At 39.5% G+C, this 25956-nt stretch overlaps 1 protein-coding gene across 1 annotated transcript in view; it reads right to left on the bottom strand.

Moving 5' to 3' along the window:
• Positions 1-25956, bottom strand: part of CDC45 (cell division cycle 45) — a gene marked incomplete in the record, with an annotated part of 734635 nt that overhangs the window by 482794 nt on the left and 225885 nt on the right. Inside the window, 3 exon segments of the mRNA XM_044068778.1 lie at positions 564-622; positions 1148-1297; positions 3054-3191. Of these exon segments, the coding sequence (XP_043924713.1) occupies positions 564-622; positions 1148-1297; positions 3054-3191 (347 nt within the window).

Here is a 25956-nt window from a genome sequence, read left to right as displayed (position 1 = left end):
CAGAATAAAAAGTACTACTCATGCCAACAAAACTATAAACAGGTAACAATTCTGTCATCATCACATTTAAAAATGATCACTGATGTTCACAGGAACTGGATGAAAGTGAAGAAACAAGGCAAGACTCAGACAGCTCTCAGTCAGTCAAGCAAGGCTAATACTTCAAAGGTCAAAATATGACCGGATAGAAGGTAGTACACAGCAACAACAAGAAATACACCTTATGAAGAGATATTCTTGCTAGTTTGTGCAGGTAAGGTAAAAATACAACTGGCATTTTAATTATAAAAGCATCATAGTAGGTCTGCACACAACTAAGACACACACCGCTCTGTTTAAACATGCACATGACTAGTAAAATATCAAGGTGCTTATGAATTTGATGAAATGAGGACAGAAGAGAGTATTCTGTTAGGTAACTCAATATGGGACAAAGTTGTATTAGCTCACCTTGAGGGGGGGGGGGGGTAGTACTGTTACCATTGAAAAGCCTACCAAAATATCTGTTCAGGAATAAAACTGCACTGTGGATTAATAAACAAATGGTACAAAAACGTGGATACCTGTGTGCTTCCCACTCTCTTCTTTCCCGCCTTCTCTGTATCCTTCTTTCAACAGCATCCTACAAGAAAAATAACAGAACTCCTTATCTCTTCTTATTTCTGTCCATTCAAGTACATGTGCTATAAATTCTCAAATAGCTACTAATTTAGCTCGGCAGTTTCAGCACTACCTTTGCAACTGGGTATAACTAGCTTAACCTAACATTATTCTACATTATCAGTTTGCTTGCGCTGTGATCTGGCACAATGTACAGCTGAAAAATAGTATTGCTAAGATGCAGTTAACCACATTTTGTAAAATAAATAAATAAAAAAGTGCCTAGTATTTATGCAGCACTGACAGACACAAGGGAAAATTATCCATGTTTTATATAAGCAACGTTATCCTTTTTCTGGGGTGTGCAAAAAGAAATGCTCTTTACCAAGTTCTACCATCTGGAAGCAGATGTCATTTCAATTTTTTCCAAATGAAAAAAAAAAACGAAAGCTGCAACAGTGAAAACTCACAAGAACTCAAGGTCAGGGTGTCTAATGTCAGTTTTGTGGCACTTCACTCACAGCTAACGAATATTAAAGACACCTACCTCATCAAATCGTTTACGTTTTCCAGTAGGTTCTCCACCATCTTCACTTTCATTTCCAGAGTCGTCCTCCTCATCCTCTTCATCATCTCTAAATATGTCGTCATATGCAGGGATCCCTAGATCATCATCCTGTTTTATCAGCAGCTTGACCTGACAGAGGCAGGGACAACATTAAAATATTAAAACTAACAGTTATTTATCACCTGCAAACATGCAAATATGTAGCTGTTCATTCTGAAAGCCATACAAAGCTGAAGTAGAATGTGCAGCAAATATTAGAATTACTGAAAAGGATACTAACATCTGCACAATGACTGGAAATCCCTGCTGAAATTATCTGTCTCATTACACACATCTCTTCTGAATCTATGCTATAGAGACAGTAACACCCACAGCTAATGTCTGGCATGTGATAGAGCTTTCCACCTCTGAAGTGTGTACACCATTAATAATAAGCTACAGGAAAGAAAAAAATCTAATCAGCTGAATCTTGGTAGAGAAATGCTTTCCTTTAAAGCAGTTTACTGTCCTCTAGCGTATACAAAACATGCAACTAACAATTTCCTATCAATCAAGTTTTAGGACTTTGTTTCAAAAACTTAAGCAAGTGCTGCATGTACGTGTAATACTTCTATTCATCATATACATTAGATGGCATCCTGTCAGTCAAAACTTAAATTCAACTATCTCCCCGTCCCATTACATAAAGTGCCAGTAGGATCCACAACAGCCAGTCCCACTGACTTCTTTTAAACTCCGCTTACCCAAACTATGATAAGCACACTGTATCAAACATTAATGATCCCCCTTTATTTTAGCCTTCTGTACCAGCTAATTCTGCCAACTTTTAAGTCCTATCCCCCTTCGCCATACGTACCCTACACAATGGGATGGAGGTGCACTACTAGCTAAGACAAGGGAGGGCCCATCACTACAAATACTCTTTGCATGATTTGCAACATAGCTATTCAGCTGCATTACCTGTTTAACTAGGAGTTAAGATTATAAGAGCTGAATATCAACCCTACTATTCTCTCTTTCTGCTGTTTTATTTTCCTTCCAGACATTTTTACAGCTCTATATTAATGGATTTTGGCAACATTCAGGCTTTATTCTGCACTGAAACTGAATAGCTATTAGTTAACCTCTCTGGTTATAACATCTACAGAAGATCATGCATTTTACTGGCAGTTGTTAGCAGCAGTCCAGCTGTGGTATAGGCAGCAAGACCACAGAATACCAGTTTCTCAGCGTTCAGCTGGAAGCTGGATATTGGCCAATGATTGCCCCCAAACCTGCACAATTCCATGCTTTCTCTCCATGTTATGTTTAGCTAGTGCAATGATTCTCACCTTGAGCCACGCAGCAGTCCTCAGTAGTACCTTGTGAAGATAAGAGTTGGATACAATAGTGGATTTGTGTGCTCTAAGGAAAAGAGCACACTCCATGCTACTGGACAGATTCACTTTATAGATGGAGTTTCAGATCAGCACGGTTTACTTTGTAAATACAAATCCTTTTCATACGGTTTAATGCAAGATTACATTCCAAATTCTTTTTTTCTCTAACCAATAACAATGTTTACAGGTTAAGCAAGGACTATATGAATCCAAGTTGATTGTATCAAAACCATAGCTAAAATCCATTTAGCTCATTAAGAGTACAAATACAGCAAAGAAAAATAACTGCTTAAACCACACTCAACTGACTACAGAAATATAAATACATTTGTTTAAAAAAAAAAAAAAGAAATATAAATACAGTAAAGATGGTAGAAGTGTACAACATCAGTAGCACTACAGACTTACAGGAATTGGCAATGTTCCCCTATGGGAAGCAAACAAACTCACATATTTAAACAGATAAAAGGTTGGACAATACTTGAACGATTTTAGGAATGAGATACCTGTGTGTCATTGTAGACATTAACTACATCAATAGGCCTGTGTGTGTCACAAATAAAGAATACACTGTCTTCCTCTGGCTGCAGAGTCTCCAACAGATCAATGTTTGCTCCACAGTTAAGCAGGACAAAATAACGAAACTGCAATGAAAGAACACAAAATTATTGAACAAATTAACAAGACAAATACTACAATAAATAACAATAAACTCCAGTGCTGCAACAGGTTGAGTAACAACTTCTTTACTGTAGGCAAACCTCAAGCATTTTGCCCCTTGGCAGTATGCTTCTTTTCACGAGCAAAACCGCAACCCATTTAAAATTCAAGACTCATTACTGCAAGTCTTAGAATCTGCAAAAATTTAAGTACAATACCACTCCGATAACAGTGAAGAGTGACACTTGTGCTTATATATACACCAAGGGTGTTTTTGAGGCTACCTCTGTGGCATAGAACACAATGTCCACAGTGCAACCTGGAGATCAATTAACAACCCCAGTACTGCACCAGCTAAGGAGGGAGGGCAAGAGAAGAGCATGGTCTACTTATCTCAAGGGGAAAGTAAGGGGAACATGCAATCCTGGCATACTAGGTAGTGCAATTTCTCTGGTGCAGATCGGGAAAATCACCACATGTGCTTCAAGAGTAGGGGTGGAACTGCCTAATGGGCAACACCCCCCTTGCATAAAAGTGAGGGATGCCCTTCTCTGCAGACCACTGCACATCCCCCTCAACACTTTGCCAGGCACACTTGCAGGATAGGGACACACAAAAATTTAACCACTCCCTGATGACTGGCTGAATTATAGCCCTTCTCAGTCTACTCCATCCCCAGAGATGGGGAACAAATATACTGAATGGCCAGGAGAAGGCTGGTGATAGAGCGGGGAAACTTTTTCCATGGGGCAAGTCCCCCTGCACCTCCTCACACCCCATCATTTGTATTAACGTTAACAGCTTTGTATACTGGTACCTCAGAGAAGAAGAGAATACATAGAGATATTGGTTTCACACTTATTCCCCTATAATCATACTTAAATTATTGCCATTCCCAGAGGACTGCAGTTATGGTTCTCAAACCTACTATAGGAATCCAGTGAAAGCATCACTGAAATAAACATATGTCATGAAATAAATGCTTTAAAGGCGTATCATTATTAATACCAACTGGTAACGATGAAGTATCTTATTTTAAAATGAATCCAGCAGCTAGCTGCTAAAAATTTTTTTGTACTGTGGTCTAATCCATCTCAGAGAACTTTTCAATACAATCTACCATTTTAAGAGAGTCAAATTTGCAAAATTTACTACACAACATTGCTTGGTTACTGCAGTATTAAAAGTTTTTATTAATGATATCTTGCAAATATTCCCACATACACTGTAGCACCCTAGCAGTATGCCTGTAGAACACTTTCCACAGCCACAAGAAAAATATACAACTCTTTCTCCTATACATGTGGCAACAACACTCAATGAATTCAAGCCATTTAGATAAGTTATTCCTTGCTAGCATACACTCTCAAAATATACATCCTCCATATTTGAAGGTGGCCCCCAGAAAAAGGTTACACAAACTAAAATGATCTGCTTGCTGTTTAACACGCATTAATTTATTTACTGGTTTCCTTTAGTTTTTTTTTTTTTTTTCCATGCTTACAAATGAAGCAGCTGCTTTTGGGGCTTTGCTTGTGGCTTCCAAAAAGTTTGTGATCTCAGTTCCAAGTAGTAGTTTCTTTAGTTCACAGATACACAAATAAGAATATCATCATCAAAATAGTCCTGCTCTGAACTACGTCTGACAAGAAATCCTACCCAGTTTGGCTTTGTTAAGGGCAGATCCTGCCTCTTAAACCTGGTTGACTTCTTTTGAAACAGTCACCAAGGCCATTGACGAAGGGAAGGTGGTCCACACAGCCTAGCTGGACCTCGCAAAAGCCTTCGATACAATACCCCACTCGGGCATTATAGATAAGCTCACCAGCTTAAATATAAACCCCTATGTCACTAGATTGGTTGCAAACTGGCTCAAGGACAGAACCCACATGGTTAGAATTGCTGGAGCCATGTCAGACTCCAAACCAGTTACAAGTGGCGTCCCACAAGGCTCAGTCCTGGGACCTCTCTTGTTTGGTATATATTTCTCTGAGGTACAGGCCAACACGGAAGGACTGTGGCTGACCAAGTTAGCAGATTACTGCAAACTGGGCGCCATAATAGACTCTCCAGCAGACACAAGCATCCTCCAAAAGGGCCTCATAGAAACAGACAACTGGTGCCAGAGCCATGGCCTCAAGCTAAATGCCAAAAAGTGTATAGTCATCCCCTTTGGCAAAAACAAAGTGCCCACAAATTACCACACAGGTGGTAATCCATTAAGTACAGAAGAAGCAATTAGGGACCTGGGGACAAGTTGATAGCAATCTCTCATTTGACAACCACGTGGCCAAAGTGGTTAGAAAAACATTTTATATAGCCCACCTAATCATGAAGGGATTCACATCTAGATTAGGGGAGGTCATCGTGCCTCTTTACTCATCCCTCATCAGGCCCATAATTGAGTACAATGCCCCTTTTGGGATGTACCTTACCAAACACCTGCAGCAACTGGAAATACCCCAAAAGTACCTCACCAAGAGGATCAAAGGGCTCAAACAGATGCCATATGCTGCCCGGTTAAAGAAACTCCAGCTCTACTCAGTGGCATACCGCCTGCTCAGAGGTGACTTGTGCCTGACGTATAAAGCCATGTCCAACCCGGAATTAAGGGACATGCTGCACCTCAAAAAATCCAAATCCCATCGAGCTACACGCTCGAGAGACTTGTCCTATTTATTTCAGTGCTGAGGTTCATGCTGGAGGGACAGATTCATAACCCAGAGGCTCCCTTCACTCTGGAATAAAATCCCAGTCCAGGTTAGGCAGAGTCCCTCATTGACTCTCTTCAAGAGGAATCTTGATGAGTGGATGGGAGATCGTAGGTTTACCCCGGGTATCACTTCTGTGTCACTGTTAGACAGAGGCACAGTATACTAACCTCGAAAAAGGGCATAGCAAAATTAATTTAAAATGGGTGGCGAAAGCCAAACATACTCTGGCTAGGCTTATAAATGCCCTAGGGCAGATAGCCTAGTACGAACCTATGAACCTATAAACATGGACAGTTGCCCAATCTAGCATCTTCCAATACACCTTGGAACATACTTAGCGTACCAGACAAATATGATCACTTAACTAGGCACAGACTTTTTTCCTGCTAAAATACACACCTAATCTTTGTAACATCTAAGGCCAACTTTTTTTTACAATTCACCAAACATGTGCAAGGCACTAAAGCAGTCAACAAAAATTCTACAGTTATACACAACTGAAACTCTGACTGAAAATATAAAGAATTTTGGCAAAAAAAAAAAAAAAAATGCTCATTCAAGGAAAGTAATCATAGAACATGCATACAACTATCAGTAGCTGTCCAGTGGGATCCTCAGAAACATTTACTGACTGTCAAGTTCTGTAGCCTTCAAGCAACATTTTTACCACAGTGACAAGGTATTACACATCCCTACCAACAGTAGTGAGGAAAGGGAAGTTGTAGCTTGCATCTCAGCAGAGAGGAATTTGACAGATATGTGACTTTCACTATAGTACCCCATGGCTGCATACATGTACTGTACAGTAGACTTAGCTCAAAAATGGCTGCCAAAACAAACTGCAGTTGTCACCGCACACTGTCAAACATCTTTATGCACCTAACAGGGACAACTATGTTTGCAAAAAATAATCTGTCCAGAATTCTCAAGTCCTTTTTCCTGAACTTGAACAAAAACTCATACACTCGCACACTTGTGCTAGGCAAATTCTAACTGCCAAACCAATCTGAATTTTTATAAAACTGAAAAGTCAAACTGAAAAACATGTTCAAAATATATTCTTTACCATAATTATATACAATTACCCATTGTGGGGATGGGCAAAGGTAACTTTGCTGTTGCACTAACCTTTGCCTTAAAGATGTGGAAAAAAAATGCTTGTGTCAAATACCTTGCAGAACGTTAATGTCTGCTTCAGAGAGGGTCACTACAATGGCAAATAATTACATTTGGGTAGAATATTACAAGCACTATTTGTCACTTATGGGAGATGGGACTGTCATGGCATCCCTTGTAGCACAGCCATGACAAAACATTGTGCCCCTGGAATGTACTGACAACTTGTAAATTTCCAATAATGCATGAACAATTGTCCATGTGGCAGCTTCCAGCACATCTCGAGCTGGACCATTTCTAGTGTAAAAGCTGCAGGAATTGCTGCTGCTCTGGAAACAAAATTAGCCTTATAAGGTGAGCTGCAGAGAACTTGCAAATCTTATGACTTTTTGGCTGCCTCCTTGGACCTTTCAGTTTTACCAGGTCTTTCCTTCACACCTTGATATAGGTCAGTGTTCCTTTCTTTCCATTTTTCTTAATCTGATACAGTTAAATTTTTGTCAGAAGATTTAAGCATTTCTTAGCATCATCTTCTGCAGCAGTTTTATGCAGTCTGGAATAAAGTGTTATGATTAAAGCCTTAAGCCATCACCCACCCTATCTAATCAGGTCTTTCCATCCAGGAAATTGTAGGACCACTAGGTCTGAAACATTGAGACACACTTAAGCAGGTAGCTAGTGGCATCAAGCTAGGTTTACTTTAAAAAGGCTATACTGATAACTTTCCTGATCAAACCTTCAAGACATTAGTGTTTCCGTTAATGCAAATGCCACTTATGGCCAGGAATAACAGATGCAAAATACACAAAGAAAAGAGATAATGCTCTGTCACTATGGGCAAATTCCATCACTGAAACCCTACAGGGAATTTCAGAGAGATTGAGCACTGCCTTTTATTGCACTGAATGTCTTTGTAACACAGAATTGGTCTGATGTCCTGAGCTGTGGCAAGTTAAAACATTTCTAAGGGAATATCTCAAAGGTAATCAGTCCCATGGCAAATGCTTCACTTACAGTTTTTACGGTATCGGGCAGTATGGAGGATTTAAACAGTTGTATTTCAATATTAACAGTCCCTTGAGTTAAATTTTCTTGTCCCTGTAATTCCCCAAAATGTTGCATAGAAGCATTCTAAGATGCTCACTTTTGTTTATTGGAACATCCACAGGAAGTTAGACAATGCCCCAAAAACCCTGCTGCAAAACATTCTGAGAATCAGCAGTTCAACAAGGGTGATGACATAATGCTTGAAATGTTACACAAGGCTCCATTACAGTCTCTTTCAAAAATAAAAAATAACCTGTCGAAGAAAACATAATGGAGGACTGCAAATTTCATGACTTTGTTCCCAACAGGCTTCAAACAGGTTTTGGAAGTGGTTCCTTCAGGATTAGTAACAGTAATAGATTTTTTTTAAGTAATCAGAATGAGTTTTCAGCACTTGTTGTTGGATGACGCACCATGTGATTTATTGCAAGAAAGTTTCCCAAGGATCGCATATTAATCAAGAGCACAGTGATTTGCATAGTTTAATTAGAAAAAAAACTTGTCAAAATCAGCACAAAAGTGACATTTACATTCCAAGACATGACAGAAAGGCCTTTCCATACAGTTACCAGTCCAGAACAAATATCTAAGTCATAGAGCTTCTGTCTGGGAACTAGGCAGACACTGATAGCATTCTCTCCCCCAACTCAAGAACACACAGATTGCAATTGAATGCTTATATAGACAACCTTGATGAGAATCTGTGAATCACTTGCTTGGAAAAGTGAATCTCTCTTTGCCAAGCATTGCTTAGTTCTCAGGCTAGTTTTCTAACCTGTTTAAAGTTTCTATAAAAATCTTCAGCCATGACTAATTGAGCAATGGTTACACATTATATGCAGAGAATTGAAAGCAGTTTTTCACCCCCCATCCCCCCCCCACCAAAATTTTACCTTGTAAAATAAAAAACACAATGGGATACTCCCAAGCAGGACGTGACTAACAGTGGATACTTGATGTTCAAATTCTACATGAATCAGGATATATATTACAACACTCAGTATGCAACTAATTGCTATATTATGTGCACTATTATACAGAAGAGGTTATCAGTGATGCACTGCAGATTGTTGATGTGTTACATTCTAGAAAAGTTACTTAGCCAAAGCTTATATACCGCAGTGGTAAGTATTAGCCAGACTTAATTATGCAGTAAATGCTCAGTGAAATTCATTAACTGTTGTGTGTATATTCTTGGTTTTAGTTCAGCCGGGGGTATCTGCAATGATTTACACTTTGCAAGTTAGATGAAAACTTCATCTTAGAACTAAATAATCTATTTTTTTCACTCTGCTTTCTGAGCTATTTTAACACTTTAAAATCATTCTGACTGCTTCTTATAGAATTTTAATGTTTTCTAGAAAATGGCTGCCAATGGAGCTTGACATATTAACATGATCTTTTTTTTTTCTTCAAGCCTCTCATTCCTATAATGCATTTCAAGACATTTTTGAATACGAGTTATACAAAACATAAGGTAGTGGTGTATTCCCATCGCACTGACATATAACAAGATCTGCATCGGTCACGGTCATCTTGCATACCTTCTGTAACAGGACTGGTGCTTTTACTTCTTGAATGGTCCCCAACTGTGTGCGTCTCAGAGCTTGTTTTACAGTATAGGAGTTATACAGCTGCAACCAACTGCAGGCCTTTGCTCAAAGTATCTTTTTGTAGTCAAAGATAAATTAACCATCCCTTTTCCAACATACTTTTCCCTCAGTTGTCAAAATTATCACTGCCCTGAGGGATCCTTGCAGTTTCACGTGTAAGTGACAGCTGCTAATGGAAAGGAAAGCATTTGAAGGCAATTCTGTTCCCCACTGTCAGCAGTGAAAAGATTTTTATTTTCATTCATTCATTATATAGATAGACAAACAAAGTACTACAGATTTCACTCTCCTAATGTTTTAATGAAGGGGCTCATAGCACAAGTAAGCTAAAATAAATTCAGCTGTATATCATGGTTGCAGTCAATTGTTACATTTCCTTTGCTGACTACTAGAAAATGATCACGTAAACTGCTTGTGTAAAGAGTGACTCAAAGTCAGTGGAAGATGTCTCCTCCCAAGAATCAGTGCACCATATATGCATCCTTTGGAAGATGTCACAAGAAAGCAAAAAAGACCTTCTTATAAACAGTATCAATGCACCCAAGTTGATAGGGTTGCCACCGGTCTCGCTTCTTGCAGAAAAGTCATAGGTTCATAGGTAGGTACTAGGCTATTGGCCCAAGGGCTTATACAAGCCTAGCCAAAAAGGTACCCTGGCTTTTGCCACCCAAGAAAATTATTTTCCTGTACCCCTGTCAAGCAGAGCCACAGAAGTTATCCCCGGGGTGAATTTCCTATTACCCATCCAATAATCAAGATTCTTCTTGAAGAGTGCTAATGAGGAGCTCTGTTTGACAGACAGGTAGTCTGTTCCACAGTATGGGAAGTCTCTGGGACATGAATCTCTCTCTCCAGCATGTTCTGTTTATTGTGGTGACAAGGTTTAGGCCCCTACAGCGTGTAGCTTGGAGGGATTGGGATTTCTTTAAGTGGAGCATGTCCAACAGCTCTGGGTTTGACATACCTTTGTATGTTAGGCAGAGATCGCCTCTGAGTAGGCGATATGCGACGGAGTAAAGCTGGAGTTTTTGAGACTTGTCTGCGCAAGGCATTTATTTGAGGCCAGTAATTCTCTTTGTGAGGTATTTCTGTGGCCTTTCCAGTTGTTGTAGATGTCTTGTGAGGTACATGCCAAAAGGAGCATTGTACTCTATAATGGGTCTAATGAGTGATGAGTAGAGGGGAACAATTACCTCTTTTTTTCTGGATGAGAAACCTTTTGTGATTAGGTGTGCCACGTAGAAGGATTTCCTGACCACTGTTGCAATGTGATCATCAAAGGAGAAACTACTGTCCACCTGTGTCCCAAGGTCTCTTATCACACTTTAAGCCTATGTGGTAGTTCATGGGTACAGAGTTTTTACCAAAGGGGATGACAATGCACTTTTTGGCATTGAGCTTGAGGCCATGGCTTTGACACCAGGCATCCGTCTCAGTGAGGCACTTTTGTAGTATGTCCACATCATTAGAAGTTTCGATTATGGCTCCTAGTTTACAGTCATCTGTAAACTTAGTTAGCCAAAGACCTTCTGTGTTAGCCTGTACTTCAGAGAAGTAGATACCAAACAGGAGAGGACCCAGGACTGAACCCTGTGGTACTCCACTTGTCACTGGTCTGAAGTCGGATTTGGAGTCTGCTACTTTCACAGTTTGGGTTCTGTCAGTAAGCCAGTTGGCAACCCATTTTGTGACATAAGGATTTATACCTAGTTTAGTGAGTTTATCTAGAATTCCAGAGTGTGGGGATGGTGTTGAACGCCTTGGCGAGATCTAGATAGGCTGTGTGAACCACTTTACCCTCATCTATGGCTTTGGTGACTGCTTCAAAGAAGTCTATTAGGTTTAGGAGACTATCTTCCTTTTACAAGCCCGAACTGTGTGGGGTCCAGAGTTTGGAGATCTCCAATGTCTTTGTTTACGAGTTCCATGATGATACGTTCCATGGCCTTGCAGACCAGGCTCGTCAGGCAAATGGGGCGGTAGTTCCCGGGGTCTGTCATGTCTCCCACTTTGTGGATTGGGATAACCGTAGTGGTGCACCATTCAATTGGCACAAAACCCCAGGTGAGACTGAACACGGTACTTAAATGGGGTGCCAGTTCATTCTGTAGTTCGTGTAGAAGGCAACCTGGGATGTTGTCAGGTCCCATGGATGCTGTGTTCTTGGCTTTGGAGAGTGAGGTTTTTACCGGTGCAGCAGTTATTACAGGAACTTTGCATTCTTCCTGTATAGAGATGGGCTATTTAGGGGGCGAGAGGGGGTTAAAGTTAGCACTGAACCTATCTGCCAGGATGTTGGTAATATCAGTTGGTTCTGTATATTTAGCGCCATTGTGCTGCAACTCAGAGCAGATCTGAGTGTTGCCATTGAGATTCTTGACATAGCTATAGAATGCTTTGTGGTTGTCTTTAGAATCAGTGGCGACTTTGTTTTCTTACTAGCTTTGAAGGATTTTAGGAGGGATCTCAGCTTCTTTTGGAGGATGATCGGGGAGTTCCTCCAAATCATGGGATTTTACTCTTTTTTGCAACAGTTTCTTTCTTCTGTTGTAGAGTTTATGGCAGAAGACCACCAGATTGGCTTCCTTTTTTTTGGAGGCTAGCATCTTGGTTCTGTTAGGGATAGCATGATCCATGCACTCGTGTAAGTGCTTATAAAGTGCATTTGTGTAGGATTCAGCAGTCGTACCTCTACTGTCCCACTGCATGGGTGTTGTGACGTTTTCCACTTCTGTCTTCAGAAGCGTGAAGTTGGCTTTGGAGAAATTTTTTACGGCTGTTTTCCTAATGGGGGGTGGGAGCAGGATGTGGATGTCTAGGGTGATTAGCTTGTGGCCGGATCTGAACAAGGAATTGACCTCTTGTGTGGAACACCGGTTGCCCATGGTGAAGACCAGGTCTAAGATACTGCTGCCCCTGGTGGGGGTGTGGATAAGTTGATCCAAGGCGTTGGAATTGATGAATTCCAGAAAACATTGAGCAAAGGGGTTGGGAGAATGGCCTAATGGTTAAGGTGTTTGCCTTACAAACACAAGGTACAGGGTTTGAATCTCACAGGGGATAATTGCCTAGGCTTAAAATGGCTCACAAGGGCAGATAGCCTAGTACTAATCTATGACCCTATGAAAAGAGTTGGTACATGTGTAGTTTTCCCAGTTAATGGTGGAGTAGTTGGCGTCACCCATTATTAGGGTGTTGGGTTGTACCCTAATATTTTTCCAGTGCATCAAGAAAAGCCGAGTGGGAATCCTGGGGCGTCTGTAGCAAGCTACAATCTGGATTGTGGTCTTGCCCAGAGTTAATTGAACTTGAGGTGTGGATATCCTTAATGAATATGGACACGCCTCCACCTTTAATGTTTCGGTCCGGGTTAGGTGGCCGAAAGGCATGGTATGAATTATAGCCTGGTAATGCAGGAGTGCTCTCTGGAGCTTTGAAACACTGCACAGATGCTGATGTTCTCCATTTTAAGGAGTGCCTCGAGTGAGTGCATTTTGAGGTTTAGACTTCTAGCATTGAGTAACATTACCTTCAGATTTTGCTTGCTTGTACCGGTTACGGAGGTGAATATGTCATTTGAACCTTGCCTAAAAAAAGGCACTATAGGGGTGGCAAGAGCCTTTGCCAGTATCCAGAATACCAAGGGCGACAGGTGCAGGCCATCTCTGGCAAAGCATCATGGTCTGTCAATCATGTCATCCCAGGCAGACAGATACTGGATTCCCTTAGAATGACACCAGATGCTTAGCCAATTGTTGAAGTCAATCATTTTGTCCTTGTACTGTGGTATCATTCTGGATGATGGCAGGATGCTACTCAGGGCTAGGGTCACACCTGCCTGGGCTACAAGATAGGAGAACTCCTCCAGGTCTCTTTTCATGTAGTCCAGGGAGGTACATCTCAGGTCATTCACACCAACATGGACAATGATAGAGTCATATTTGTACTTGTTGTGGAGTGACCCGAGTGCGTGCGTTATGTGGCGGATCCTGGCACCTGACAAGCAGCTGACAGTAACTTTCTCCTTGTTTAGCCTGGTGAGTGGATCATCAGTGTGCCTGACTATAGAGTCACCTATGACTAGAATGTTGGGTATGTTATGCCTTATGGGCTGTAGTTGAGTGACACACTGAGTATGTGGGCTGTGTGTCATTTGGTTTGTGTTGGGGGGGTGGAGGTTGCTTGCATTTCTGCTTTGGAGGTCTTGGTTGTTTGGGCAGATTTTTATTGAGAGCCTCCACGAATGTAGGCGTGTGTTTTGTGCTTCTGTGTGTGCGTTTTGGTGGTGCAGGTTTTGATGGACTATGTGATGAGTGTGGTGTGGTGCAGTTGTTTACCTTCTCCTCTTGACTGTCTAGTCCAGTCTTAGGTGAAGAGAGCTTTGCTTCCAGTTTGGCTATACAAGTGCATTGCTCACAGGTCGTAGTGTTGAGTGGTAGGAGGAGGGGGTTGTGTACATGAGGCAATTGCTGCATTGCCCCAAGATGCCCAGATTCATCAGGTAGACAGGAGAAAACACCGGGAGCTGACCTTTAGACATGCCTGGATAGGTACTTATTTATTAAGTACTAAAAACTGTTTTCCTCTAGACAAGTGAGGAAAGTTGAGTGCTGTAGTAATTTGCAGCTTAATTTAGTGTGCTTACAACAAGTTCAGAACAAGTGCCGAGCTCAAAGAAACAGATGGTGCTAAAACTAAAAAGCTGGCTAGTTGCAAGACTTTATGGCACCAGGAATAGTTTAACCCTAGTTGATCGGGGGGGGGGGGGCTCAGGAGCTTACAAACCGTCCTAGATTACAGCAAATCTGTATCTGGACTACACTTGTTACAGGAAAGGGGGAAACACGAGTTTAGAATTTTTTTCAGTAAAGTGGAAATGGAGAAAGCTGGAACAGAAGTTAATTCAAGGTTAAGAATCTGAATAGGTTGGCCTTCACAAATGCTCTCTATTAGACGGAATGAACTAATGACACTAGACTGGGAGGAGAGTCACAGGTCTAATATACAGTATGGGCAGGCAACTGCAAAGCCACCAAGTATAAGAACACCACAACACTAGGGAGGATGGGTGAGGAAACTTACTACTGTCCCACTGCATGGGTGTCATGAAGTTTGCCACTTCTGTCTTCAGAAGCAATTGCTGCATTGCCCCAAGATGCCCAGATTCATCATGTAGGCAGGAGAAAACACCACGGGGGGGGGGGGGGATGGGATGTGGAGGTTGCTTGCATTTCTGCTTTGGAGGTAGCCACTAAATGAACTATTACAGCTCCTAGCTGTAGCCACTAAATGAAAGTTTTAAACAGATCAAGGAGCAAGCAGACTAGAGAATGCTTTTAACTGCCAACAGACTAGACTAGAACACAGAATCCTCAAAAATGCACAGAAAAGCTCGGACAGAGCACTCACAAACAGAAAATACAACTCTCAGTATGAAAAAGCAGTTTACAGTTAATTCAGTAAACATGCAATTTGAGTAATGAAACAGTATCTAGCAATGAAAAATACAGTTAAAACAGTATAAAACAGTACATAAACGCAGTGAAACAGTAAAAAAGCTTTATAACAGTGCAGAATTTAGTAGATTAACTGTATAGCACAATAAACGTTTCAGAAGTGCAGTTCAGTGAAATAAGTGTAAGAAATAACTTATCCTGCTCTTGGAATCTTACGGAATTTCTGCGTAGTTTCAGTAATGAATTACCATCCACAGCCTGATAAATACAAGAACAGCCTATTCCAGACACAGGGTTTAGGAGATCAAATTATTACTCAGTCCTATTAGCCCCCTGCTATTGTCCTGATTTAGGCAGGTTTGTCCTGTTGTGCTGGGAGGCCATGATTGTGGTAACTGTGTCGATACTTTACAAGAATTAGAAGAATAAATATTTCCTGACTTTTCTCTAAATGTCACAGACATCACTGATATTACATTTAAATCACCTTAAAATGTAAAGTAGTATAAATAAACATTTAAACTAAGGCTTAGTATTTCAGTAATGTGATGTTGCTTATGCAAATTTGTCAAGAGATAACAGCTGCCTTTGAACTAATTGCTCTGTTTTGCAATGAAAGGCATGGCTACATTGGAAACAGCTGCGAGTTCTCTTCCTCTCTGCAATAAAGACAATAAAGACGGTGGAAAACAATTTCACAGTATTCTGAGCTCCTTTAAGATGAATTACCCTTATAAAATTGTCAGCAGTACCCGACAAGATAAGCTACAGATTTCTCTGTGCCTGTGGTACATAATGCAGGAGTAGACAAATTCCTCTGCAAATTAATGCGAGAAGTTAAGCTTAAAAAAAAAAAAAAAAAAGCTTAAAACAGTGGGTGGTATTTCCTTTGATTCAAGTACAAGGACATTTCTGGTACCTAGACAACACTAAAACCATACTGTAAGGTGAAAAGCAACCAAAGATTTGAGTTAAAAAGTAGGAGAAGCTGGAGTTTTTCTTTGATGTACAGGTGCAATATTTTACATATTAGCTTTCACAAAGAAAGCCTGTTTTGATCATTTTTCCATTGTGTGATTGTAGCAGTCTTATCTTACTACTCCGGCAATAAACCATAAACTCCACCCTGCTACAGCACCTCATCAAGAACGGTTGTAGAGCCATCTACAACACTAATGCGAAGTGACATTTTGGTTTTATTTTTCAGAGAATGCAAGAGTCAGGCAACACTTCACTGCTGTACTTTCAAACACTGGCATCATCGATTAAAGGATTACAGTCAATATTCCACAGCATTAGACTTATGTTTTGGGAAATATCAATATTCAGGAAATTGTACATGGAGGTTATGAATCTGCACTGGTTTCAGACTGCTTCTCCAAGCAAGTTTGTTGTTCTACAGTGCAACTACAAAAAACTATATTAGGAGGAACCCTGATAACTACATAATGTGGTGTGTGGTATTCAACATGTATGGCGTTAACCCAGCTTGCCTTTATACTGTGGGTTTCAGAAGGTGACATTTTACTGTCAACTACACATTCTGCAGCTGTTTGTGACTAGTTTAAAATGGAAAATCAACATGAATCACCCAACTGATCATGAAGGGATTCACATCTAGATCAAGGGAGGTCATCGTCCCCCTGTACTCATCACTTATTAGACCTATGATTGAGTACAATGCCCGCTCGAATGTATCTGACCAGACACCTGCTGCAGCTTGAAAGGCCCCAAAAGTTCCTCACCAAAAGGATAAAGGGTCTCAAAAATATGTCTTATGCTGCCCGACTGAAAGAACTCCAGCTCTATTCAGTCTCATACCGCTTGCTCAGAGGTGACCTGTGCCTGACATATAAGGCCATGTCAAACCCAGATTTGATGAATATGCTTCACCTCAAAAATCTAGATCCCTCAGAACCACAAGGGCGGAGACTTAAACCTTGACACGGTTATAAATAGAACGTGCTGGAGGGACAGATTCATCACCCAGAGACTCCCTATGCTGTGGAACAAAATCCCGGTACATGTGAGGCAGAGCACCTCTCTGGTCTTGTTCAAGAGGAATCTTGACCAATGGATGGGAGATTGCAGATATACCCCAGGGATTACTTCAGCGTCACTGCTTGACAGAGGCACAGCAAAATGATAGGCATAGTTTTTATTCAAACTAAAGGGGTGGCGAAAGCCACATAACTATGGGCTAGGCTTATAAATGCCCTTGGGCAGATAGCCTAGTATGAACCTATGAACCTATGAAGGACTATTGCTGCTAACAATTTTTCATTTGCATTGGTATCACAATCTGTAGTTTCAGACAAGGGCCATGTGGTGGCACAGGTTAGCAGGACTGTGTAAAGCAATTTTAACTATTAATAAGATTTCTTGATCAATTTAGACTTATTGAATTATCAGAATACCAGACTCATTGTTTTCATTACTTCAACAGTTGCTATGGCAACCAGTTTAAGCTACAACTCTCAAGGTCACTCAAATTAAAAATTTCTTTTTAAAAAAGTTGCCAAAGTTACCTAAGGGAGGTACTCTTCAAATGTTTAATAACCATGAAGATCTGCTTAAGATAATTTTCCATCATACATTACCATCTTAAAAGACAACACATTTTCTTAATGATTTAAACAGCTATACTAAAAGTTGGATTAAATGTGATCAATTAAAGGTTGCTATGGATATACAAAGTTTATTTACTTCTATACCTAATGCCTATGGCATAGAGGCCATAAGGGCAGTATTGAGAAATAAAAAGACTTTAGATAATGATGAAGTTAGTTATTTTGTTATGTATGCTGCTGGATTTGATACTATCAAACAATGTGTTAATGTATGAAGAAAATATCCATTTACAACAACGGGGTGTCGCTACGGGCACCCCATGTGCTAATTCTTATTCAAACTTAGTGGTGTATTATTGGGAAACAATATTTGTTTAATAATGAATTCAGCCCCTATATAAAAGTTCTACAAATGTTTCGCGGATGATATTTTTAAGTTGCGGGATGGGGGGATATCCCTCCTCAAGAAATGCATTACATATTTGGAATCAACTACAGAATTTTTGAGATTTTCAGATACATATTCTTTTGAAAGTATAAATTTGCTAGATATAAAAATATACAAGAATGAAATGGATGGAATTACTACATGAATATTTTGTAAAGACTGCTGGAGTAACAGTATGTTAGAACATAGCAGTATGCATCCTAGGCATATTTTTCCAAATCTAATGAAGAATCAGTTAAATAGAATAAAGAATATCTGTAGCAATGAGGTTGTCTTGGAACATGAAGTAGATATTTTACAACAATTATTCTTAGAGGTTACAAACAATCTGACTTTACTAAACTAAGAAATGAAGTAATTGATGGTATGAAAGATAGCAAATGCAGGAAATTCCTCAGATAAACATAGTATACGAAAAAAAACGGAAATATAGGACATCTCTGGTGACTAAATACACTACTGATAATAAATGAACTTGTGAATAGGAATTGGCATTTTTTGATGGCAGATAAAAATACAATGAGAATAGTAGGAGAAACACCTAGCTTTATTTAGAAGAATAATCAAAATATGAAACTGATATTATGTGGAAATAAAATACATAAGACAACAAAAGAAGGGAAATTTGGCACATATCCATGGAAATTAGGCACATATCCATGTAAGAAATGCAAGATGTGTGACAACATTACTTGGATGCAATGTTATAGCCACCCGGACCAAAGTTTTACGCTACATGTTAACACTTCTAATCTTATTTATTTAGCTACTTGCAAATGATGTAACTGTTTTTATGTCGGTAAGACTATTAAACGATTAAGAGATAGAGTATATCAACACCTATATGATATTAGAAACAAGAATTCATCCAATGCATTAGCGAAACAAATTATGGAACACTCTACTCATGGTTTTAGTTTTAGAGTATTACAAATGGTAAAATTAAATAAGAGAAGGGGACAACAACAATTATGTAGAACGCATGGAATTAAAATGGATTTTTAAGTTAAAAGCACATATTTATCCTGGTCTGAATAGCAGTATATGCATTAAACCTAAAGCACGTCACTTTAAATGAATTGGCTATTGTAATTTAATTGATTTTAAGAATTTTAATTATAGTTTGTTTTAATTAGATAATTAGATGTTGATTTAGTATATAAATGAATTGTTCAAAGGTATAGCTTGTAAGATCTGAGGAAGCATAGAGTAACTGTGAAAGCGCTTGTCTTGTGTATTAAAAGTGGATTTTATTGCACCAATTATCACAGCTGTGGTGGTCTTGTTGAGCTTTTTTTCTACATATTACTTTTTAGTCTAACATAACCTCTGAGAAGTCGTGGTGTTAATATTTTGTAGTTTTAATTCAAGCCATTAATTCCACCAAATTCTTTATTTTGTAGTAATATTTAATGAGGCTCTTATCATTGGGAATTTATTTTCACACTTCACCCCTGTTTTGTGGTGGAATGGTTGAACTCTGGATTTGCAGGTGACTGCAAATTTTCACAAACATTATCAGGCAGCCTGGAGGTGGTCTCCTTTTGTCAGGCACCCTGAGCGTGGAGAAAATGATCAATGCACCAGCTAGACAGTGGTACTCCTTGTTTCACAAAGTCTCACTAAACATACCTCAGGCATTAGGCCTCACTTACTTCCTTTAAGCGAGGTCTGCCCCTCTACAATCTGTATTCACTCTGTGCTTTGTAAAGCCATACTGATTAGAACTAAACCAGGAATCATCTAGGCTGCCAGCCTAGCTAGATAGAATTTTGTAGATAATTCTATGTCATTGTAAATATGAATATAATCCAAAGGCTTGTCCTCTTAAAATGTAAGAAAACTGTGTTAAATGTTGAACTTCAAAAATGTAACCACAGTGCACTCTGCTGGAAGAAAGCTGATAAGTCAAGCACTGTACCACTGTTTGAGCTCAAAGTTCGGAGACAATGTCTGGACTGAGGAATTCCTTCTATTGTTTTGAGACCAGAGTTAATTGCTAGATTTTACATATATAAGGAAATGTTAAGTTTCTGTTAGCCTGGGAACCAGAAAAGTATGATGCACTCTAAAATGAGTCAGCAGTGATGTATTATTTTCAAGACTTTCGCAGAGAGAGAATCGGAGCATTTTTGGATTTTGTCTGAAGAACACCACTCACCAGTACTCTGCCTTTGCTCTATATGCAAGTTTATTTAGAAATGCGATTGCTCTTAGTTAGATAGGAATTTAGTTAGATTTAGTCAAGCTGTTTTCTAGATTTATGTCAGACTATATTATTTTAAGCATTTTCCTGTGATTTCTGAACTCTTGACTAGCACTGTGTTGAATTGAGAAGATTTGTCTTGTGTTTTATTAATTATTAAATATTTTAAATCTTTCAACTGTGACTACTTTGTGTAGAGATAATTTAAGCTCTAGAGTACATTGCATGTATGTAGTGATACTGTACAAAGTCACTCCAAACAAGCCTTGCTGTTCATCACACTTACTAACTGGATAATAATATTGCACAGTAATTGACTTCGGTAAGGGCCTTTTTAGTAGCTGATAAGAGTAGTTGGTGGCAGTGATTACTACCTTATAGCCTGGCAGGAGGGGGCATAGCTGGAGAACCTGTGCCAGCCTTCCCCAGGAGTGTCAGTGTGTTTGTATATAAACACAATCTTAAAGTGTGCTTGTGTCAGCTACTTGAGCAGGGACACAAAGCACTGGTTTGACAGAGAGGGCACTTGAGGTTTTGGCTTGACAACTCTGCTGAAATCTGTACCGTATAACTGTGCCAGTGGGGAGTCTTATCTGGGATGTGGAGAGAAAGGGAGAAACCAGCCCCAGACTGACTGATCTCTGTGTACTCTTAAGGGAAATTGTACTTTACTGTGTGTGCATTTGTTATCCTTCCCAATGTGGACACCCCTCACTGGTGTTAGTGGTGAGGATTGAGGCTCCTTGATTACTGGACCAGTGCACGGGCGTCACAGGGGTGTGACTGTGCATTTTAATTCAACCCTTGACCTATGCCAGGTGAATATTTTGCTATACCAACACCTTTAAACATATTGCAGTTTCAAGAGTTAATTGCACATTCCTCCTTTTTTTTTGAGCGTTCACAGCTTTCATCACCAAATGATTCCATCAGTCATCTGGATGGCTTACTTTAGAATATTTTAATGTCTCAGTTGAAGACAATTCTTGTGAAATGGTCATGGATTTTTTTTTTTTTTTTAATATACAAGTTTTTGTTTTAGTAGACATTGTTATCTAAGCACACATATGCCCATTCCTCTGACTTTGTGTTGCAGCTTGGTCTTGAAATCAAAGACTTTATGATAGAACTAATATGGTCAGATCACTGCCTGGTTAGTTTTTGTATCGGTCTATAAAATATTACAACTCCAAACACGGAGTTCAACCAGTGCAAAAGACCTTAAACAACACCATTACTTAGAGATTTTAGCACCTCTTGCCATATCACTTCTAGATAAGAGAACTACACTGGCTGCCATTTACTGCAGATCAGTTTTTGAATTGCTCCTTACCATTTGGGTCTGTATACAGCTTGGCCCCACCTACATAACAGTTATCTGCACCATCTCTCGGTCATAAGCACCTCAGGTCATCAGCTGGATGGGCTACTGATGGCTTTAAAAGCCTACATTGAATCCCCTGTAAGGGTTCCCTTGCTTACCGTGCTCCAGGCCCTTAGATTGTCTACATTCCTCGATATGGCCAGGCAACACTAAGGCCTCTTTCACAACATCCCTGAAACTGCATTGTTTTAATGCTATTTAATTTAACCCCTCGCATGGGGGAGTCTCTTTCAGCTCATTTTACATTTGAATACATCTATCTCTAAGAGCTATCCGTAACGCTCTTGTGTATAATGTGATTTTTCTCATTCTCTGTACAATACTTAGCAGATAAACATTTAAATGTTTTAAGGAAAAAACCACAGAACCTTCCTTACTAGTAGCCTTAGACCACCAAATTCAAAACTGTAAACAACTGTAACCACACTAGCGATCCAAAAACAGGCAGGCAGTTCCAGCTTTAAAATTCTTTATTGGACAACAGACGTACAAGCGCTTTCACAGATAACTTCTGCTTCTTCAGATACAAAGGCTTACTATCTGAAATTCATCGTTGACATCTCAATGGAAGAGGTTCATTTTTTTAGATGTCAAGATTAAAAAAGATGTAAATGGGAAGTTATACACTAAACGTTAAAAAAAAAAAATAATGTCATTGTGACAACTTTGTTCATAGAACAAGTATGCGCCCTCCATATATATTTAAAAGTGTAGCACATAGTCAACTACTTAGGGCATCCAGACTTAGTGCTAGAACACAAAAGATTCTGAGCAACAAGTAAAACTGATTAGTCAACACTTTAGAGAGAGGATATGATGGGAATTAAATAAAAAGAACAAAATATATGGTTATTGAATCTAGGGAAAGTATTGCCAAGCCTTATTTTTCAAGGAGAAATAATATACCAATGCAAGATGTATGTAGTAAAAAGGCAGAAAGTAATATAAGATTTCCTATTTTTTATTCTAATGATACAAGAGTTTATAAAAACAGAGAAACGTTGGGAAGTCTTAATGAAAGATAAAGAAATAAGTCCCTTACTGGACCCTAGACCAAAATTTGCTCATGAGAATATGCATTCACTGAAAAGATTGTTACTCTAGGGATGACACTGGGAAAGTAAAGAAAGGACAAACAGAACCCTGTGAAAAATGTTCCATGTGTAAACATATTAACAGTAATAATGAGTTTTACATCCAGATACAGGCAAAAAGTATGTGTTTGATATTTTAGCCACATGTGCTTCAGAACATATTGTTTATTGAGCTCAGTGCACAATATGCTCTTGTTTTTATGTAGGGAAAACGGACAGAGCCCTTAGAGACCGGATTAAAGAACATATGTATCTAATACAAAAAAGAAGTGACATCAGTGCACTATCTAAGCATATTAAAGCTAATAATGACACACAACTTTTTATTTTTAGTAGTGGGTAGATTGTAGGAAAACATAAGGATGGGGGACATTAGAAACAGAACGGAACAACTTGAGCAAATGGGCTTAATGATAGAAAACCAATAAGACCCAAACAAAGGGAGACCACTGAATAAATAAATTATGCAATCACAAGTAGTTCTTGAATGAAATGCTTAAAGGTTTGTACTTATTTGTAGAATTTTATATTTTATAAAGGAGTATTTTTTTATAAATGAGATTTTATTATTAAATGGAATGAAGTTAATTGTTTTAGGTATGACTGTTGCATTGCTTTCTAATTGAATGTATACATTAGATATGAGATGTTTCTTTAAGATAATAATGTCCAACTATCTTGTTAAGAGTATAAAAGACATATGGTAGATAGTAAGCATTTGCGTCTGAAGAAGCAGAAGTTAAGTGATGGATACACTTTTTGCAACTTTTAATTTGCACTGTGCTGTATTTATACATTTGCTTATTAATTTATAGTGGCACTGTATAGTTTCTGTCCCTTGTTGTCTCCACTGTGTTTTCCACCCACCCTCCCTGTTCTTGTTTTGGTGATAATCTTGGTGGTTTTGAAACTGCCCGCCTCTCTTGTAAATTTGTATTTGGATACTCCTCCTTCTGGGCCCATCTCATTTGCTCACTCAACGGAGTGCAGTGAGATCATATTCTGATTTCAGGCACTCCTACTGTGTACAAAGAGCATTTGGGAAGGACAACCCCTGTAGCCTCTTAATCCTGCTCTGTTCCCTCCCTCAAAAAAAAAAAAAAAACACACACACACACACACACACACACACACACACACACACACACACACTTTATTCAGCTGTTCTTACTGTAGCTGTCTTAGTTGTTGTTCTGCATGTTGTTCAGTCACTCTCACTCTGCACTTGTTAGTAGCCTTCTAATTTAATGCCTTCTGCACTGGATTTTAGTCATTTAATTTAATTGCATTTAAACTGTATTTGCCGTAATATTGCTACACGTGTGCTAGCCTGCACTGCATTTTAATTGTATATACTGCTGTTTTAGCTTTTTTTCTGTAAAACAAAAAAAAATTCTAAGCTTGTTTCCTGCCTTTCCTGTAACTAGTCTAGTCCACCAGGACACTTTGTAAGCTCCTGAGCCCCCGTAGCCTTTCTGTGTTGGAGGGAAGCCTTCTAGCTTATCAGTGGGAGTGGTAAGCACTAGGTAGCCTATCTACCACAGGAGGAGAGGTTTCTGGCCCGAAATTAGTTTTTTGGCCGTTTGGGAAGCTTTTACATCTCTTTCATCTTTCTGGCTTAAAAAACACACTTGTGCTTTTTTCCCCTCTTTCCTGTAACTAGCCTACTCCAGATACAGAGTTGCTGTATCCAGGACCATTAAGCTTCTGAGCCAAGCAAGCCTTTCTGTGTTGGAGGGAAGCCTTCTAGCTTATCAGTGGGAGTGGTAAGCACTAGGTAGCCTATCTACCACAAGAGGAGTGGTTCTGGGCCAGAAATTGTAGTTTATTGGCTGCTTGGGCAGTTTTTCCATCTCTCTCAACTTCCTGGTTTTAAAGCCTGTGTTTGCGCTTGATCCCCACCTTTCCCATAACTAGTCTAGTCCAGGTACAGATTTGCTGTATCCAGGACTGTTTGTAAGCTTCTGAACCCCCCAATCCTTTGTGTTGGAGTGGAGCATTCTAGCTTATCAGTGGGAGTGGTAAGTACTAGGTAGCCTGTCTACCACAAGAGGAGTGGTTCTTGGCCCAGGAATTGTAGTTTATTGATCATTTGGGAAGCTGTCCATCTCTTTCAACTTTCTGGTTTAAAAGACCACATCTGCGCTCGTTTCCCATCGTTCCTCTAACTAACCTACTGGAAAGCACTAGAAAGCCTTAAACTAACAAGCCTTCTAAAAAGGGAGTCTTTGGAGTGATTAAGTAACAATTTTCTGTATTTTCTTGTTGTACTTAACTGTTTTCCGCCTAAACGCTGATTTTCCAGCATTTATTGCGATTTAAAAGTTTGTTTTTTTAACATATTGTACTTATTTGACTGCCTGCCCTTTTAAAAGGTCATTTTTTTGTTTAAATAATTTGTTTAACTGTTGTAGGCTACACACTAAAATAGGATAGCCTTTTCTGATGGCTTGTAGTCGTTTAAAGCTGTTTTAAGTGCACTTTCTATTGTTTTTGCCTTATCTTTCCAAAAAAAAAAAAAAAAAAAAAAACACACATTCCTTGTTTCCCACCCTTCTAAGCTAGTATAGTCCAGTTTTCAGACTACTGCTGAATTCTGGGCTGTGTTACAAGTTTCTGAGTTGCCCATACCTTATTTGGATAGAGGGAAGTTTCTCTGTTCACCTGTGAGAGAGGGGAACGTTGGAGCAGCCATCTGTCCCTGGAGAAGTGGTTCCAGCCCAGAAGTTAGTAGTTTAAAACACGCATTTGCACGGTTTTACGCACTGGGCAGCAGCCGTTGGCTACGGTTAAATTATTCCCGGCTCCACTAAGTCTCCTCTTCAGTTTTTCCCTTCAAACTAGTCTAACTCTCAATCTAAGCACTCAAAGTATCCTACAGTCCAGCACTTGCTCAGCCCTAATAGCAAGCACTAATATACCCTGACACTTGATTGCCCAGCAGGGCAATGCTCTTTATCAACTCCTCACCAACCAAGCGACTAAGCAGCTCTACCTACTATTCAGGCATGACCAAAGGGCAACTTCAGGTGTACTCTCCAGTCCAGCTAGTGAACCTGGGTATCCTGAGGCAATGTTACAACTGCCTCATGTACACAGAC

This window comes from Protopterus annectens, chromosome 4.part0, assembly GCF_019279795.1.
Source record: "Protopterus annectens isolate FY-2018-M chromosome 4.part0, PAN1.0, whole genome shotgun sequence".
In the NCBI taxonomy this organism is placed as follows: Eukaryota; Metazoa; Chordata; order Ceratodontiformes; family Protopteridae; genus Protopterus; species Protopterus annectens.
Note: the sequence above shows the minus strand (reverse complement) of the source record. Positions and strands in the feature narration are given on the sequence as shown.